Source organism: Bos javanicus, chromosome 26, assembly GCF_032452875.1.
Source record: "Bos javanicus breed banteng chromosome 26, ARS-OSU_banteng_1.0, whole genome shotgun sequence".
NCBI classification, from domain to species: domain Eukaryota; kingdom Metazoa; phylum Chordata; class Mammalia; order Artiodactyla; family Bovidae; genus Bos; species Bos javanicus.
The window spans coordinates 42105683-42125685 of record NC_083893.1 but is presented as its reverse complement, the minus strand read 5'-3'; the positions used below and the strand labels follow the sequence as shown (position 1 = coordinate 42125685).

The 20003-nt window shown below is 42.5% G+C and overlaps 1 protein-coding gene across 6 annotated transcripts in view; it reads left to right on the top strand.

The window, feature by feature from the left end:
• LOC133239510 (ATPase PAAT-like) overlaps window positions 1-20003 on the top strand; it is a 48720-nt gene that overhangs the window by 21371 nt on the left and 7346 nt on the right. For 2 of the 6 annotated variants that reach the window (XM_061403780.1, XM_061403779.1), the window contains 3 exons: window positions 10015-10218; window positions 11022-11094; window positions 13728-13934. In XM_061403780.1, the coding sequence (XP_061259764.1) occupies window positions 10015-10218; window positions 11022-11094; window positions 13728-13934 (484 nt within the window). The other 4 variants (XR_009733859.1, XM_061403781.1, XM_061403777.1 and 1 more) reach the window with 3 other exon arrangements.

Sequence of the window (20003 nt, the reverse complement as noted above, 5' to 3'; positions counted from 1 at the left end):
GCCCACCCCTACCCAAGTCTCTTCGAATATCAACATCCAGGATGGTACATTTGTTATTAATTGATGAACCTACACATCATTATCAGGCTTCCCTGGTAGCTCAGCTGGTAAAGAATCAGCCTGCAATGCAGGAGACTCCAGTTGGATTCCTGGGTTGAGAAGATCCCCTGGAAAAGGGATAGGCTACCCACTCCAGTATTCTTAGGCTTCCCTGGTGGCTCAGACAGTAAAGAATCCACCTGCAATGCAAGAGGCCTGGGTTTTATCCCTGGGTTGGGAAGGTACCCTGAAGGAGGGCATGGCAACCCATTTGAGTATTCTTGCCTGGAGAATCTCCATGGTCAGCAGAGCCAGACCGGCTGCAGTCCATGGAGTTGCAAAGAGTTGGACATGACTGAGCAACTAAGCACAGCACAGCACACATTATCACCCATAGCTAACACTGGGTTTATTCTTGATGTTATACATTCCATGAGTTTTGGCAAATGTATAATGACATGTACCACCATTATAGTGTTATACAGAATAGTTTCACTGCCCTAAAAATCCTCTGTACTCTACCTATTCACCTCTCCCTGAAAGGAATCAGAACCCCGCGGTCTTTGCCAACCATATCCTCAGCCAGCTTTTTGTCTGTGGAAAAACTTTAGTCAAAGGGTAAGTTTCTTTCTTTAATTTCTTTCTAATTCCTAGAGCTAAGCCTACTGGAACCCCTTTCTATTCACAAACAGATTTTCACTTAAAAAGACCTTGAACTACTTTACCTTAACTCAAACACGACCTGGACAGCACGCATTGTTCATAACCTCTCCAAAATCTCACCTGTAGTTGCTGAGATTAACTAACGTTTATTCTGTACTCTAGTAGACCTGACTGTGGTTCAGATCATGCACTCCTTATTGCCAAATTCAGACATAAATTGAAGAAAGTAGGGAAAACCACTAGACCAGGTATGACCTAAATCAAATCCCTTATGATTATACAGTGGAAGTGACAAATAGATTCAAGGGAATAGATCTGATAGAGTGCCTGAAGAATTCTGGACATAGGTTTGTGACACTGTACAGAAAGCAGTGATCAGGACCATCCCCAAGAAAACCAAAGACAAAAAGGCAAAATGGTTGTCTGAGGAGGCTTTACAAATAGCTGTGAAAAGAAGAGACGCTAAAGGCAAAGGAGAAAAGGAATGATCTACTCATTTGAATGCAGAGTTCCAAAGAATAGCAAGGAGAGATAAGAAAGCCTTCCTCAGTGACCAGTGCAAAGAAATAGAGGAAAAAATAGAATGACAAAGACTAGAGATCTTTTTAAGAAAATTAGATATACCAAGGGAACATTTCATGCAAAGATGGGCACAATAAAGGACAGAAATGGTATGGACCTAACAGAAGCAGAAGATATTAAGAAGAGGTAGCAAGAATACACATAAGACCTCTACAAAAAAGATCTTCACAACCCAAATAATCACGATGGTGTGATCACTCACCTAGAGCCAGACATCCTGAAATGTGAAGTCAAGTGGGCCTTAGGAAGCATCACTATTAACAAAGCTAGTGGAGGTGATGGAATTCCAGCTGAGCTACTTCAAATCTGAAATATGATGCTGTTAAAGTGCTGCACTCAATATGCCAGCAAATTTGGAAAACTCAGCAATGGCCACAGGACTGGAAAAGGTCAGTTTTCATTCCAATCCCAAAGAAAGGCAGTGCCAACGAATGCTCAAACTACCACACAATCGCAGTCATCTCAAACACTAGCAAAGTAATGCTCAAAATTCTCCAAGCCAGGCTTCAACAGTACAGGAACTTAAACAGTACATGAGAACTTTGAGGCATTCAAGCTGGATTTAGAAAAGGTAGAGGAACCAGAGATCAAATTGCCAACATCTGCTGGATTATGGAAAAATCAAGAGAGTTCCAGAAAAAAATCTACTTTTGCTTTACTGACCATGCCAAAGCCTTTGACTGTGTGGATCACAACAAACTGTGGAAAGTTCTTAAGGAGATGAGAATACCAGACACCTGATCTGCCCCCTGAGAAGTCTGTATGTAGGTCAAGAAACAACAGTTAGAACTGAACATGGAACAACAGACTGGTTCCAAATCGGGAAAGGAGTCAAGGCTGTGTATTGTCACCCAGCTTATTTAACTTATATGCAGAGTACATCATGAGAAATGCTGGACTGGATGAAGCCCAAGCTGGAATCAAGATTGCCAGGAGAAATATCAATAACCTCAGATATGCAGATGACACCACACTTATGGCAGAAAAAGAAGAGGAACTAAAGAGCCTCTTGATGAAAGTGAAAGAGGAGAGTGAAATAGTTGGCTTAAAACTCAACAGTCAGAAAACTAAGATCATGGCATCCTGTCCCATCACTTCACAGCAAATAGATGGGTAATCAGTGGAAACAGTGGCTGACTTTATTCTTTTGGGCTCCAAAATGACTGCAGGTGGTTACTGTAGCCATGAAATTAAAAGACACTTGCTCCTTGGAAGAAAAGTTATGACCAACCTAGACAGCATATTATAAAGCAGAGACATTACTTTGCCAATAAAGGTCTATCTAGTCAAGGCTATGGTTTTTCCAGTAGTCATGTATGGATGTCAGAGTTGGACTATAAAGAAAGCTGAGCGTGAAGAATTGATGCTTTTGAACTGTGGTGTTGGAGAAGACTCTTAAGAGTCCCTTGGACAGCAAGGAGATAGAGCCAGTCCATCCTAAAGGAAATCAGTCCGAATATTCATTGGAAGGACTGATGCTGAAGCTGAACTCCAATACTTTGGCCACCTGATGCGAAGAACTGAGTCATCTGAAAAGACCCTGATGCTGGGAACGATTGAAGGAGGGAGGAGAAGGGGATGACAGAGGATGAGATGGTTAGATGGCATCAAGTCACGAACATTGATGACTCAATGTACATGAGTTTGAGTAAACTCTGGGAGTTGGTGATGGACAGGGAAGCCTGGCGTGCTGCAGTCTATGGGATCACAAATAGTCAAACATGACTGAGCGAGTGAACTGAACTGAACTGGACTAGACATTTAGTAAATGCTTGTCTCTTTGGCTGCTACCTACTTACAGACCCATAAAAATGAACTTCCTTACTTTAAGTCTCCAAAGCGGTATTGTTCGTACCCATTTCAGCAACTCCTCCTCTAAAGTTTGCTGCTGCTGCTGCTAAGTCACTACAGTCGTGTCCGACTCTGTGCGACCCCATAGACGGCAGCCCACCAGGCTCTGCTGCTCCTGGGATTCTCCAGGCAAGAATACTGGAGTGGGTTGCAATTTCCTTCTCCAGTGCATGAAAGTGAAAAGTGAAAGTGAAGTCACTCAATTGTGTCTGACTCTTAGCGACCCCATGGACTGCAGCCTACCAGGCTCCTCCATCCATGGGATTTTCCAGGCAAGAGTACTGGAGGGGGTTGCCATTGCCTTCTCTGCCTCTAAAGTTTAGGCCAATGTAAAACTTAAAACTTATTGGCTCCTTTTCTATACCTTACCATCAATGTCATTTTCAGTTGAATCACTAAGTTACCAGTCTTACCTTCCTACTTATTTTCCTTATTTAAAAAAAAGAAAAACTAACAAAGATAGCCTAAAATGTGAGCCAGATTTTTAAATGTTACCAAATATTGAACTAATTTTACAGTATCAAGTGTTTTTCTGATTTCCCAAAGACTGCTCCTGGTCTTGTGAGGCTGAAAGCAAAGTAAATGAACTAATGTGAACGTGGGTACTTAGAGCCAGAGTAATCATCGTTCTCACTAATCCTGAGAATCACCTAAGTGTCTAAGGAGAGATCAAGGGTACAAGCAGCTTCTCCTAAGATAAAGGAGAATCTGAATGTTACCAACCTCTGGCTCATAGCAACAATGAATAGATATCAATTCCTTGTTTTTTTTAAGCTTTCAAAACTATCTCCTCAGAAGAAAGAAATTCCTAGAGATTTCCAACAGAGATTTTTCACTGTTTGCTTACTTCCATCATTGTGTTTAAAAAGATGTTTAAAACAACCAAATCCTTCAACAACAATAAATGAGCCTTGTATTTTAACACTGTGACAGTTATCCATTCAATGTATTTGTGTATCAAATGCTGTTAAATGCTAGGAATTCACACATAAATAAACACATACTCTGCTGGTTTAAAAAAAAAGTTAATTTATTTCAGGAGGAAAGTGAGAAAAATAAACTGTCCACAGCACAGAGATAAGTGTAACTAAATCCTAAAAAATTTACACTGGCTGTTCACGTTAAATTGTATATAAAAGCAAAACTATCAAAGGTTAAACTGGTAGGAAGGATTCTATAGCTTCCCCTTAACCTGCAACATAATGGAACAAAATATCCCTGGAAGGACTTTTAATAAACATAACCTCCAGTTTTGGATTTTCTTTGACATACCTAAAAAGCATAATAGTCATATGGAGGAATGAGTTTAATTAATTCTGTAGTAGGGTGGAGATCTGCTTGGTTTTGAATGATGTACAGGATTTTCTCTGCTCCAAAATAACAGGCTTTCCAGGAAAAGGGAACTGCTTTTGCAAAGGTTAAGGTAGGAGGGAGAGCAGGGAGGCAGGCAGGAATCAGAGTACAAAAAAGGTGGGGAGATTTGGGAGAATGGCATTGAAACATGTATAATATCATGTATGAAACGAGTCACCAGTCCAGGTTCGATGCACGATACTGGATGCTTGGGGCTGGTGCAATGGGACGACCCAGAGGGAGGGTATGGGGAGGGAGGAGGGTTCAGGATGGGGAACACAGGTATACCTGTGGCGGATTCATTTCGATATTTGGCAAAACTAATACAATATTGTAAAGTTAAAAATAAAATTAAAAAAAAAAAAAGGCTGTACTCATTCAAGAGCAACAAGCACCAGAAGCAGCAGCAGAGGGCAGAGCAGAGGGTGGGACGGAAGTGACTGGGAATGAAGGCTAAAGGACAGTAAAGAGGCTCCTGGAATTGTTCAGATGAAAGTTAGTGCTTCAAAACAGAAGCAGAGAGGAAGAAAGATACGATAGATTTGCTTTCAGAAAACCAAGATTTTGTGACTTCACTGGCTGTGCAAAAGAAAGGAGAGATCACAGAAGTCCAGTTTCCTGACTCCTGGTCGTTCAGCCTTGTTCACAAAAGCTGAAGTCCGGTGATAATGTTGACCCCGCTCCTTCAAGTGCAGACTGATGTTTCTGAAGAAGAGCTTATTTTCTTTGGACTGTGCAAACATGTTACTGTCAATGAAAGTTAATTTATTAGAACAAGAAGGAAGACCTTTCAAACTCTGACATTCCACTTTCTTATTCTGATTCCCTTTTTCCTTTCAGAACATGGAAAACTCATCTCTATGGGCTTCATGAAGAGGATGGGTGGTGGTGGTGGGGAGGGACCATATACCTTCCTACCCTGAGAGTATCTAGAAAATTCCATCCACTCCCACTTTTCTGGGCAAAGCTGAAAGGCCCTTCAGGTTCAGCTCAGGTTTTACTCCACCACAGACCCAATACTTCCTAATTGCTCCTCCAGGGGCCTGGAGTGCAGACGGCTCAGGGGTGGAGTAGGGGGGCAACCCCCTTCGGGCCCTACTGTTTCTCCACCTTCCATCTGACCTGGTGGCCCCGTGGACAAGAGGCCTACGTCCCAGAGCCCCTAACCTTCCTCAGATACCACCTGCCCTGGCCCCACAGCTGCCATGGACAACATCCAAATCTCTGAGACTAAAGTCGAACTGTTGGCATCCACCTGACACCCTCGAAAGAAAGAGCGTGTGTGGGAAGGGGGGTGAGGAGAGAAAATCCGACTCCATGCCCGCCCTGTCCCCATCCTCCCCCGTCCCCCCTCCCCCCCAATCACCACCGTAGGCGGAAAGGCTCAGGGTCTGTTCCAGAGAGTGAGGGTCGGGAGGAGGTGCTTCAGGTCTCTAGAAAGAGGACACCACACTTACCTTGGGAGGGACTCTCCTCTTTGGACCAGGTCCAAAGAGGCACTGGCATCCCCACTACCTGCTATTTCTCTAAGCTCAAAGTCACTGGTTGTCTGAGGAGGACTTACAAATAGCTGAAAAAAGAAGAGAAGCTAAAGGCAAAGGAGAAAAGGAAAGATATATCCATCTGAATGCAGAGTTTCAAACAATAGCAAAGAGAGACAAGAAATCTTTCCTAAGTGATCAATACAAAGAAATAGAGGAAAATAATAGAATAGAATAGAATGGAATGGAAAAAATTAGAGATCTCTTCAAGAAAATTAGATATACCAGGGAACATGTCATGCAAAGATGGGCACAATAAAGGACAGAAACAGTATGGACCTAACAGAAGCAGAAGGTATTAAGAAGAGGTAGCGGGAATACACAGAAGACCTATACAAAAAGATCTTCATGACCCAGATAACCACGATGATGTGACCATTCACTTAGAGCCAGACATCCTGGAGTGAAGTCAAATGGGCTTTAGGAAGCGTCACTAGGAACAAAGCTAGTGGAGGTGATGGAATTCCAGCTGAACTGCTTCAAATCCTAAAAGACAATGCTGTGGACATGATGCATTCAATATGACAGCAAATTTGGAAAATTCAGCAGTGACCACAGGACTGGAAAAGGTCAATTTTCAGTCCAATCCCAAAGAAAGGCAAAACCAAAGAATGTTCAAACTATCGCACAATTGCAGTCATCTCAAACACTAGCAAAGTAATGCTCAAAATTCTCCAAGCCAGGTTTAAACAGTGCGTGAACTGAACTTCCAGATGTTCAAGCTGGATTTAGAAAAGGCAGAGATACAAGAGATCAAATTGCCAACAACCGTTGGGTCATAGAAAAAGCAAGAGAGTTCCAGAAAAACACCTACTACTGCTTCATTGACTAAGCTAAAGCCTTTGACTGTGTGGATCACAACAAACTGGAAAATTCTTAAAAGATGGGAATACCAGACCATCTTACCTGCCTCCTGATAAATCTGTATGCATGTCAAGAAGCAACAGAACTGGACATGGAACAATGGACTGGTTCCAAAGTGGGAAAGGAGTGCATCAGGGCTGTATATTGCCACCCTGCTTATTTAATTTATATGCAGAGTACATGAAGTGAAATGCTGGGCTAGATGAAGTACTAGCTGGAGTCAAGATTGCAGGGAGAAATATCAATAACCTCAGATATGTGGATGATACCACCCTTAAGGCAAAAAGTGAAGAGGAACTAAAGAGCCTCTTGATGAAGGTGAGAGAGGAAAGTGAAAAAGCTGGCTTAGAATTCAATTCAAAACACTAAGATCATGCCATCTGGTCCCAATCACTTCATGGCAAATAGATGGGGAAACAATGGAAATAGGGACAGACTTTATTTTCTTGGACTCCAAAATGACTGCAGATGGTGAATGCTAAAATTCACCATGAAATTAAATAATTAAATAATAAGCCATGAAATTAAAAGACACTTGCTCCTTGGAAGAAAAGCTATGACCAACCTAGACAGAACATTAAAAGCAGAGACATTACTTTGCTGAAAAAGGTCCGTCTAGTCAAAGATATGGTTTTTCCAGTAGTCATGTATGGATGTGAGAGTTGGACTCTCAAGAAAGTTGAGCGCTGAAGAATTTATGCTTTTGAACTGTGGTGTTGGAGAAGACTCTTGAGAGTCCCTTGGACTGCAAGGAGATCAAACCAATTAATCCTAAAGGAAATCAGTACTCAATATTCATTGGAAGGACTGAAGCTGAAGTTCCAATACTTTGGTCACCTGATGTGAGGAACTGACTCATTGGTAAAGACCCTGATGCTGGGAAAGATTCAAGGCAGAAGGAGAAGGGGATGACAGAGGATGAGATAGTCGGATGGTATCACAGACTGGATGGACATGAGTTTGAGCAAGCTCTGGGAGTTGGTGATGGACAGGGAAGCCTGGTGTGCTGCAGTTCCTGGGTCGGAAGGAATGGGCCACGACTGAGTGAATGAACCTAAAGTTAAGTAAAGGCTGGGAGGGTGGGGGCGGGGTGTCTGACCACCGCACTGCGCCTGCGCATAGCCCAGAGGGTGGCCCACGAGCTGTCAGGGCGCATGCTCTAATCTGGCGCTTCCCGCGAGCCATCCCACCGCGGCCCAGTGCTTTTGAACCCCGCTGCCAAATCCAGCCGGCGCGCGTGTGCGTGTCTGCCTTAGCTGGTCTCCAGACAACGGGGAACTGCGGCTGCTCTCAGGTTTGCCGGGGGCCGAGCCGGAAGTTGCCCTGTTCCTTCACCTTCCCTCGATCTGGCGTAAATTAAAGAGCTATAGAGAGAGGTTCTGGAGCCGGCCTGGTCCGTAGGTGGCCGAATGGAGACCATACACGGGCCACCGACCCGGCGCCCGACCCTGGCCTCTTCCTGGGATGCAGCGTTCGGAGCCTTGGCCCAGAGTCTCCGTCTCACCCCGGATGGTCTCGGCGACCGGGACGCCGACTGGGAGGAGCTGCTGGCGCCGCCCGCCTCTGGGTGCGCTGGGCCGGCGGGGACTGGGTTGTGCTCAGGGACACAGCCGCGCTCCTGGGGGAGCCGCGAGGGAAGACCGGGACCCTGAGGGGAGAGGGTCTGCGCCCGAAATGCGGGAGCCGAGCGGGTGACGGGGCTGTGCGGGCGGCGAGGGCGAAAGGGCCGGGCCCGGGTGGCGGGAGGACAGAGGGGCGTCCGCGGGAAAGCTGAGGGGACTCGGGGGTGAATGTTGGGGATGGGGGGGCAGTTAAGTGGGAGACAGCGTTTCACAGACACCCGCCTTGAGTCCATCTCGTCGGCCTCTGACGCCCCTTGTCGGGATCAGAACCGGCCTCTTGTCCTGAAACAAAAACCTGTCTACCAGTGCATGCATACTAAGTCCTTCAGTCGTGTCTTGACTCTTGGTGACCCGCGACCTATGGACTGTAGCCCGCCAGGCTCCTCTGTCCTAGGGATTGCCCAGTTTAGAATACTGGAGTGGGTTGCCGTGTCCTCCTTCAGGGGATCTTCCCCCCACCCAGGGATCGAACCCGCGTATCCCGTTGTCTCTTGGATTTGCAAAGGATGCTTTACCGCTGAGCCAGCTGGGAAGCCCGTGGGCTAAAATAGGCCTTTAAAAAAAATCCAAATGTGGAAAAATCATCAGTTTCATTTTGAAAATGGCACATTGTTCCCCTTTATTCTGTACCTGCCCCCAACCCCTAACTTCTGAACGGTTTTTGAATTCACAGTAGCTGACCAGTAAGTCATTAACTGGTCGGGCAGTTTTCAGGAAGTCGCTTAGGGTGTAGATAGAGGTCCAGCGGGAAATAGAGTGGAGAGCCCTGGAGTCTAAAGCATCATTTCCTCATGATTTCCGTATTGAGCATTTATGTGATCAGTGCTTTGCAGGGTGCTTGGACTCCAAATGCAAGTATCAATTAATTGGATAACATGTCAACCCCTGTGGCCCATTAAGGGGGTTAATAACAGTGTTCTGTTAATGACAGGGAACTATAATACTGCATGTTGTCGTTCAGTCGCTCAGTTGTGACCGACTCTTTTCAACTCCATGGACGGCAGCAGGCCAGTCTTCCCTGTCCATCACCGTCTACTGGAGCTTGCTCAAACTCATCCATTGAATCAGTGATGCCACCCAACCATCTGAGCTTCTGTCATCCCCTTCTCCTGCCTTCAATCTTTCCCATCATCAGGGTCTTTTCTAATGAATCAGCTCTTCGCATCAGGTGGCCAAAGTATTGAAGCTTCAGCTTCAGCATCAGTCCTTTCAATGAATATTCAGAGCTGTGTGTGTGTGTGTTAGTCACTCAGTCAGTGTCAGACAATGTCGGACAAAGTGTCCGACTCGGTCACTCCATGGACTGTAGCCCACCAGGCTCCCCTGTCCATGGGATTTTCCAGGCCAGGATGTTGGTGTGGGTTGCCATTCCCTTCTCCAGGGGATCTTCCCAACCCAAGGATCAAATGTAGGTCTCCTGCATCGCAGGCAGATTCTTTACCATCTGAGCCACCAGGGAAGCACTATAAACTACATAATATTCTTCATTTTCTTTTCAGCCAGGATCACGTGATTTTGAAAAGGAACCTGAACGGCCAAGATGAAAACCCCTGCTTTCTTCACCTGAGATGTGACCCTCACGGAGGTGAAGAAATCGTTTCTATTGGCATTTTAAGTTCAGCAAGAAATATGGAAGTATACTTAGGAGAGGAGTACTGTGGAACCAGTAGGGGCAAGAATGTTTGTAATGTTCTGGATAACAGGTTTGTGCCTTATGCATGTGAAAGTGTTCTTCTGAAGTAGTGTTTTATTTTCTTGAGCTTTTGCAGTATTTGTTGATTCTCTGACTTGGTGACTAGGGAAGAAAAGATAACATACCAGCAGACGTAGAAGTTTAGACCTTTAGGGATCTTAAAGACAGTCTAGATCAGTCTAATTGTGTGTATGAATGTGGAAATGGAGAGCTAATGGAAGAGAGAGAAGTTGGTAAAAGATCATAGCTAGTTTGGGAAAAAGTTTGATGCAAATGAAGTTCTGGTAAGTTTCTTATTTGTTTTCTTTAACTCATAAGGAATCTGTTTTCCAAAAATCACTTTGTCACTCAGCCTGGAACTTTGAACATTTTCTTGTAGGATGCCGTTACCAAATAGTGCGTGAGCTCAAAACTGTTCTGTACTGGCAAGCTTAACCCATTATTAGACTTTTTCATTTTTTTCTCCCAGTTTTTTATGAAGATTCTGTTCTAATCTTTCTTCAGTATGAATCAAAGTATGAGCTGTTTTATGTACTGTCTGTACTGTGTATGACAGATATATTGTTGAGCTTTAAAATATGCTCAGTGCTGCGTGAGTATACACTGGATATCTAATTTAATTTTCTGCTATAATTAGTAAGTGGCAGATGTTGTCTTCATATCTAGTGGAATTCAGTAGGAAGTCTCTACTGTTCATGCCTCACCAGGAAAACTGAATCTGAGGATTAAAATATTGTCCTTTATTTTTAAATATAACTCTTCTTAGTGATAATGTATGCAATTTTTAATAAATCAGTTCTTTTCTATTTTTAGTGAACATGAAAAGATTACTTTGTACAAAAAATGTCTAAAGTTGGAGTCTTCCACACATGCTTGTAAAATAAAGGTAAGTCATTCCTAAATTGTAGCTAATTTAAAACTACAGTTGCTTTCCTAATATATAGATATATTTATTTCCATAAATTGATAATGTAGTTAGTCCAGTGTGGTCCCTGGTTTTATTTCAAAAATACTTAGTAAACACATGTAAAAAGAAATTCTTTTCTAAAATATTATCAACATTCTTTTAAAATTTGATCATTTATTTCCTATGGTCATGTCAATGTACTTTTGTTAGTATAGCAGTGTTGGACACAATTAAAGAAATTTCAGACGAGGGCATCACAAAGTTAAAGGAGTTTAGACTGATGTTGTCAGCATGAAAAATTTTATTAAGGTAAACTCTACTGATGTCATCAGATCTAGAGGAAGGGTACTGAGCTGGATCTCATAAGTCCTGACTAATAAGCGAGCCTCTTTCTGACTAAAGAAGTGACCTTGGGCAAGTTTCTTCATCTTTGGGGACCTACTTTATGGGTAATAATAGGGAGCTAAAGAAAATTCTTGGATTATTTTTATCTTTAAAATTCTGTGCTGATTATTACTTATAGACGAGCACAGAACTGATTATCCCAAGATGTTGTTTAGGTGTATACACTAATGGCTTCTAAAGTCATTTTAATAAAGTGATGCATTCATCCAACACGTATTCAGTTCAGTTGCTCAGTCATGTCTGACTCTTTGCGACCCCATGAACTGCAGCACGCCAGGCCTCCCTGTCCATCACCAACTCCCGGAGTTCACCCAAACCCATGTTCATTGAGTCGGTGATACCATCCAACCATCTCATCCTCTGTTGTCCCCTTTTCCTCCTGCCCTCAATCTTTCCCAGCATCAGGGTCTTTTCAAATGAGTTGGCTCTTCGCATCCGGTGGCCAAAGTATTGGAGTTTCAGCTTCAACATCAGTCCTTCCAATGAACACCCAGGACTGATCCCCTTTAGGATGGATGGTTGGATCTCCTTGCAGTCCTAGGGACTCTCAAGAGTCTTCTCCAACACCACAGTTCAAAAGCATCAATTCTTCAGCGCTCAGCTTTCTTCACAGTCCAACTCTCACATCCATACATGACCACTGGAAAAACAATAGCCTTGACTAGACGGACCTTTGTTGACAAAGTAATGTCTCTGCTTTTTAATATGCTGTTTAGGTTGGTCATAGCTTTCCTTCCAAGAAGTAAGCATCTTTTAATTTCATGGCTGCAGTCACCATCTGCAGTGATTTTGGAGCCCAGAAAAATAAAGTCAGCCACTGTTTCCACTGATTCCCCATCTGTTTGCCATGAAGTGATGGTACTGGATGCCATGATCTTAGTTTTCTGAATGTTGAGCTTTAAGCCAACTTTTCACTCTCCTTTTTCACTTTCATCAAGAGGCTGTTTACACATATTAGAGTGCTTATAGATAGCGGCTGCTGTATTGGGCATTTAGGAAGTGGCAGTTATGAAATAAACTGGAATGTTGCTCATATTATAGTGGCAAGATAGGTAGATTAAGTGTGCAAAATACATACAACATTCACTGGTGAGAAAGGCTTGGCGGTTGAAAAGCATAATATGTATTTTGAAATGTGGGTATATACATTTCATGAGGTTCTTCCTTGTTGATGACAGTCACATCTTTGGTGCCACACTAAGTTTTTAGATCATGGGTCTGTATTCACCTGTGTCTTTGTGTGATGTATGGGTTTGTTGTCTCTGAAGATGAATGGGGTTTGTAACTGTGCTGTGGAAGTACCAGGGAGTGCAGAGAGTTTCATTTAGGAAAATCTTTGGGTTTGTATGAAGGCCTCTTCTGGGCCAGTAGTACCTTCAATAGTTTATGAAAGTTAAATGAAGTTACTGCTGTGTATCTTTGAGCACTCACTCAGTGATATACACTGGACATTGTAACGCACAATCCTTATAACAACCATGTGAACTGATTTTACCCCTGGCTAAAGTTTGGCATCTGCCCAGGGTCACCCAGGCACAGCCCTCCCTGAACTCAGGTCTGTCTGATTCTAGATCCTGTTTGCTTTCCACTTTGCTACTTTGCAGTCCTACAGCACACAGGAAGCATCTTGCTTTAGAAGCACGTACAAGATGAGGCAGCATAAAGCTCTGAATAGCTTCTGGGACAGAAGCCAGAAGAACTAGGCTCAAAGACCGACCGTTGTTTACTCTGTTGACAAAGTAGAAAATCACCGTGAACTTGTTTTTCATATGTAAACTATTGAGATCTGTTAGGTTGTCTTAATATTCCTTATGGTTTTAATTCTAAAATACTGAGTTATATTTAGCACTTCACAAACATTTTGCATGGGATCCTGGACAGTCATCTTTTGTATTAAATGATATAGCATGTTTCAGGATGGTAAGATCTCAGATTGATACAGTTTATCTTTAGTTCCTTAAACAAGAAAACATTATTAAATAAAACATTATTTATACGTAATCTTTTACTTAAAAGGGCTTTTTATATTTTCCTTGTTCTTTTGAATCTTTTCTTGGCTTTTACTGTTCTAGAGACAACTTAAAAATGTACTTCAATTTAATTTTTAGATTCTTGAATGCTTCTTTCTTCAGTATTAATAAGAAATGACCTTAAATAATGGTTGTTTTTATTACTATTAATTTTGCTGAACTTTTTTGTTATAATAGCTGCTCTCCTTTGGTGAAAAGAACTGTGTGTTCATCAGTAAAGTTGTGGTACACGTAAGGCCAGTCTTGGCACATTCTTCAGCAGGCTCTCCCACTCTAGGATCAAGGATAGACCTGGAGAGGGTCCAAACCATCATGGAGTCTATGGCGTCAAAGTTATCACCTGGAGCTCAGCAGTTGATGAATATGGTGAGATTCCAGCAGCAGGTGAGTAGGAACGGATTTCTTTCTGGATACCATTACAGTTCTTTAAATAATAGCTTTTTATTAGGACATGTGGTGACATAAATCTTTACCACTTAACTATTGTTACTGATGTGACTGTTATCTTTACTAACTTTTCTAAAAGTAACATTCTGTAGCCTTATGCCCTTACAAACAGAATATTTCTATTACAGACTTCATAATTTTCTATGAATTCACTCATTTATTCACTCAGCAAGTATTTACTTAGCCCCTTCTTTGTGAATGATGCTCTGTTCTAGTTACTACAGAAGGTTCCAAGGTGAATTAGTCTACGGCCTGTCCCTAAAGGTCTCTGTGGTCTTATTAAGGGACTACATAGGTGGGATTCAGTTCAGTTCAGTTCAGTCGCTCAGTTGTGTCCAACTCTTTGCGACTCTGTGAATCGCAGCACGCCAGGCCTCCCTGTCCATCACCAACTCCCAGAGTTCACTCAGACTCACGTCCATCGAGTCAGTGATGCCATCCAGCCATCTCATCCTCTGTCGTCCCCTTCTCCTCCTGCCCCCAATCCCTCCCAGCATCAGAGTCTTTTCCAATGAGTCAACTCTTCGCATGAGGTGGCCAAAGTACTGGAGTTTCAGCTTTAGCATCATTCCTTCCAAAGAAATCCCAGGGCTGATCTTCAGAATGGACTGGTTGGATCTCCTTGCAGTCCAAGGGACTCTCAAGAGTCTTCTCCAACACCACAGTTCAAAAGCATCAATTCTTCGGCGCTCAGCCTTCTTCACAGTCCAACTCTCACATCAGTACATGACCACAGGGAAAACCATAGCCTTGACTAGATGGACCTTTGTTGGCAAAGTAATGTCTCTGCTTTTGAATATGCTATCTAGGTTGGTCATAACTTTCCTTCCAAGGAGTAAGCATCTTTTAATTTCATGGCTGCAGTCACCATCTGCAGTGATTTTGGAGCCCATAAAAATAAACTCTGGCACTGTTTCCACTGTTTCCCCATCTATTTCCCATGAAGTGATGGGACCAGATGCCATGATCTTAGTTTTCTGAATGTTGAGCTTTAAGCCAACTTTTTCACTCTCCACTTTCACGTTCATCAAGAGGCTTTTTAGTTCCTCTTCACTTTCTGCTATAAGGGTGGTGTCATCTGCATATCTGAGATTATTGATATTTCTCCTGGCAATCTTGATTCCAGCTTATGCTTCTTCCAGCCCAGCGTTTCTCATGATGTACTCTGCAAAGAAGTTAAAAAAGCAGGGTGACAATATACAGCCTTGATGTACTCCTTTTCCTATTTGGAACCAGTCTGTTGTTCCATGTCCAGTTCTAACTGTTGCTTCCTGACCTGCATATAGGTTTCTCAAGAGGCAGGTCAGGTGGTCTGGTATTCCCATCTCTTTCAGAATTTTCCACAGTTTATTGTGACCCGCATAGTCAATAAAGCAGAAATAGATATTTTTCTGGAATTCTCTTGCTTTTTCCATGATCCAGCAGATATTGGCAATTTGATCTCTGGTTCCTCTGCCTTTTCTAAAACCAGCTTGAACATCAGGAAGTTCACGGTTCAAGTATTGCTGAAGAGGGCTGCAACATGAGAGAGAGAGAGCAGTATGGATTAAATCTTCAGTGCTGGAAGGAGTATAATGTAGCTAGGAAATGGATAGAAGTTCATTTCTCTGGAGTGAAGAAGCGATAGGGGAAGCTTCAGGTAGACTAGAGCTGGATCATAGAGGATTTTGAATGCTTTTATGAAGCTTGTGGGCATGTTTTACCTGTTTTAATTAACTCTAGTTCACTATTACGTGTAAGATGAGGAGTCAGTAGAAAGTGAGACTGCAGGAAGCAAAGGATCTCTGTGTTATTTCTCGTCCAGATGAGGGTTAAGAGGGTCTAAACTTGAAGGAGGACCCTAGTGCTGGGTTGTGAGATGCTACAACAGTGGAACCATTGGGACTTGACAATAACTTGTATGGGGTTTTGGGGAGAAAAATAGAATCAAACATGAAACCAAACTTTTGAAGATAGTGATGTCAGTAATACACAGGGAATGCAAGGGAGGGAGTGACTTGGAGAGAAAAAAAAGTTTATTTGGGGAGTATTGAGTTTTCTATGTGAATACCATGTTCCTGGGGTGACGTTGTGAGCCTTTGGAAACACAGGGGCGGGGGCATCCCTAGTAGATGACAGAGAAGGTGGTGAAGGGAGAGACCGGGGCCAGGAAGGAAGACCACAGGCGAGCAACTGTGTTTTCTCGGAGCACAGGGAGAAGGGTGAGGAGGCGGAGTGCAGGAGCCACTGTTTAGAGTAGCAGAAATGTGATGTCAGTTCAGTTCAGTCGTGTACGACTCTTTGAGACCCCATGAACTGCAGCACACCAGGCCTCCCTGTCCATCACCAACTCCCAGAGTCCACCTAAACCCATGTCCATTGAGTCAATGATGCCATCCATCCATCTCATCCCCTGTCGTCCCCTTCTCCTCCTGCCCTCAATCTTTCCCAGCGTCAGGGTCTTTTCAAATGAGTCAGCTCTTCACATCAGGTGGCCAAAGTATTGGAGTCTCAGCTTCAACATCAGTCCTTCCAATGAACACTCAGGACTCATCTCCTTTAGGATGGGTGGTTGGATCTCCTTTCTGTCCAAGGGACTCTCAAGAGCCTTCTCCAACACCACAGTTCAAAAGCATCAGTTCTTCGGCGCTCAGCTTTCTTTATAGTCCGGCTCTGATGTCAGGAGACCTGAATTCAACGCTGACAGTGTTAGTTCTGTGCTATTTAGCATTGCTTCCTCTATTTAAGGATAAATTTCTTCATGTTTACTATCTAAAGGTTAATTGTTTACAATCTAGCAATGCTGCTGAGATCATAAGATGAATGTGGAAGTTTAAATCAAATAATACAAATAAAAAAGTCATATAACTTCTGTGAGATTGTCCAACATTAATTTAGTAGGAGTATCATTGGAGGGAGAGGCAGACATAGAACAGGAGAGCTGGTGATGACCTTGGAAACCTCAGAATGGAGAGCTTCCAAAAGAACAGAGTCCGTCCTCTTCGTTCTCTGGTACAGTGATCTCACCTGCACAGCTCAGGAGGTTCCTAACAGATGCTCCTGCTCCAGTGCTCCCTCTCCACAGAGCAACCAGGATGATCTCAGAGGGTCCATCAGACTCGACTTCCCCTGTGTAATGTCCCTGAACTGCTTCCCCTCACCCCGGAGTTAATCCAGATTCCTCACCCTCTCATCTCAGATCTGGGCCGTCGTTCCCTCCTCAACACCATCTCCTGTCACATCTCCTCAGATGCTCGTCTCTAGAGATTCTGAGGTGTGTGTTCCCCAGATATCCACCTGTGCTCCCACCTCAGGACCTCTGCACTCTTAACTGTTCTCTTTGGCCAGAATCCCCTCTTCTCGATCTTAGCAAGTCTGCCCTTTTCTTGTTCTTTCAGCCTCATCTTAAATGTTCCATCTTGAGTGAGACCTTCACCAGCCACACTGGTGCACTATCTGTATCATATTTTCATCATGGCTTTCTTCATTATTTTTGTTGTTATATACACACACACACACACATATTTTCATCATGGCTTTCTTCATTATTTTTGTTGTTTTATATACACACACATATATACATGTATATTTACTGCTCTTTTTATCTCATTAAAATATAAGCTTTGTGCAAACAGGAATCTGATCTGTCTTATTTATGACTCTAATGTATATGCTCCTTGATTATCAACTCAGCTTCTTTTGCAGATCCTTAATGGGCCAGCTTGAATAGCGAGGAGATGGAAACCAGGTTCTGAGGGATTAGATAGTAAATGAGTAGTTGGAATGTGGAGGTAGCCAGGTTAAAGTAGGTTGTTTCAGGAAAGCTAGAGATAGGAACCTGCCTGCATCAGAATCCCTTGGAAAGCTTGTAGAGACAGAACACTGGCCCTCAGTTGTGACCTGAAACCCTGAGGGTGTGATTCAGGACTCAGCTATTTCTAACCAGCAACAGCAGATGAGCCCTATGCATAGTGTATTTTAAGAACAAATGTTTAAGGGGAAAGATCCAATGGACATAGAGATTAAAAATTTAAAAACAGAAGAAACTTTGTGTGTGTGAAAGATTTTGGAAACATTCAAGACGGTTAATGGATTTTAAAAAATCAATTCATGACTGATACTTTTAAAAACTTGTGTTTGGAAAAGAAATGATGGCAAAGTTTCAGGTGTTTTTTTGGCCATGTCTTTAAGGGTTTTTTTTTTTTTTTTTTTTTGCTTGTGTATTTAATTCCCAAAACAATATGCTTTCTTCATCATGAATTTATGTCAGTTCAGAAGTGCATTAGGTAAATCATAGGAGTGCTTGCCCAACTCTTACCTTACTCTCAAGCTTGATGTGTGTCTCTGTAGCTTTGTCTCATCCAGAAATGCAAGTCCTCCAACCAGCAGCACATGTTATTGTAACCTGTTTCCCATTATATGCATATGCTAAATCCTTACCTGTGCGGGCATTTGGTAAACACCCTGGGGAAGAAAGGAGATCCTGTGAAATCTTCTTTTAAACATGCTAATAAATATCCTATTTCTATGGGGAGACTATATTTATGGAATTCTCATGGGATATACCTGGTTCTCTGGAATTGCTTTTGTTTGCAAACAAGTAATCCATGGACTGTCTTTCTGAGAAGTGTCGCATAAGCTCTGTAAGTATCTGTTGAGTGTAGAGGAGGGGTGTTTCATGATCAGAACCCCTCCTCCTGTGTAAGGGGTGTAGCCACGCACACTGTTGCGAGCCTGCCCGTGTTCTTTGGGGCAGGGCCTGTCCTGAGGGGAAAGGAAGGGCCTGGGAGCAACTTCCTGGCCTCTCCTTGCTTCACATGTGCCTTGTGGTTCCTTGTTTCCTGAAAAGTTTTATTAAAGTGGTTTCTTATTTCCTTGTATTTGCAGTTCACATGTGCTGACTTTGATTTGTTTTTGCTTCAGCGGTTTAGAATAATTGAGTAAGAATTCTGTCTGATAGTGTCTGGCATATGCTTGTCATTTAAAGTTATCTGAGTGAAAGCTCTGGGCCATTTTCTCAAAGAAAATATATTCAGTTATTCTAAGAATTTTCACTATTTACCTTGTTCATCTTAAAAAAATAAAAATATTCTCTTTGTCCTTGTTTTTTCAAGGTGATTAAAAAGTTAAAGCAAATCCTTTAAGATGTTCAGAGATAAAGATTTAATTTTTCAGAATTCTGGGAGTATATATACAAATTTGTGTTTGCTTTTCACTGTCTTATTTCCAGGGCCTGAAACAGTACCTAACACAGAGTAGATTTCTGGTAAATATTTGTTGAATGAATGAGTTCTGGGCTAATTTTATCCAAGGATCATTTTTTAGTACATCCAGAAAATTTATGGATCAAGTGTCTTCACCTGATCTTGAAAAATAATACTTTTCTTAGTCTCTCTTACAAGGTATTGAACAGTGTTAACTATAAGATGATATCCCCTGATAAGAATCTCTAGGACTTCCCTGGTGGTCCAGTGGTTAAGACTCCAAGCTTCCATCTGCAGTGGGCATGGGTTCGAACTCTAGTTGCAGAATTAAGATCCCTTGTGTGGTAGAGTGCAACAAAATAAATAAACAGATAAGTTAATAAAAAAGAATTTCTAGTAGAGTTCTGGGTTTAGAGTTTAGGGTAGAGCCATCTAATGTAACAGTTAGCTAGGCTGGAGATAGTTTTGCTTTGTCTTGTGGAAAAATTGAGGAACATGGCAAGAGCATGCCTCTCTGGAGGAAACTGTAACCTATCAGAGGTGAGCCATTCTTCTCAGGAAGTAATACAGCCTAGCTGGGCTGAGGCCACAAAACGTATTCATTACGCTATAAATTATCATGGCAGTCATGGCCCCAAAGTAGCTCATTTTAATAATTGAAAATGTCACAAAAGTATTCAGACTTTAAGTATATAAGTAGAACATCAAACTTTAAGCAAGTAACTATCTAGTCTATCTTCCAGTGAAAACAAACTGTATTTCTTTAGGGTGGCCTACATTTGTGACAGTGGGCAGATGATTTTTAATTCTAGGAAAATTATCA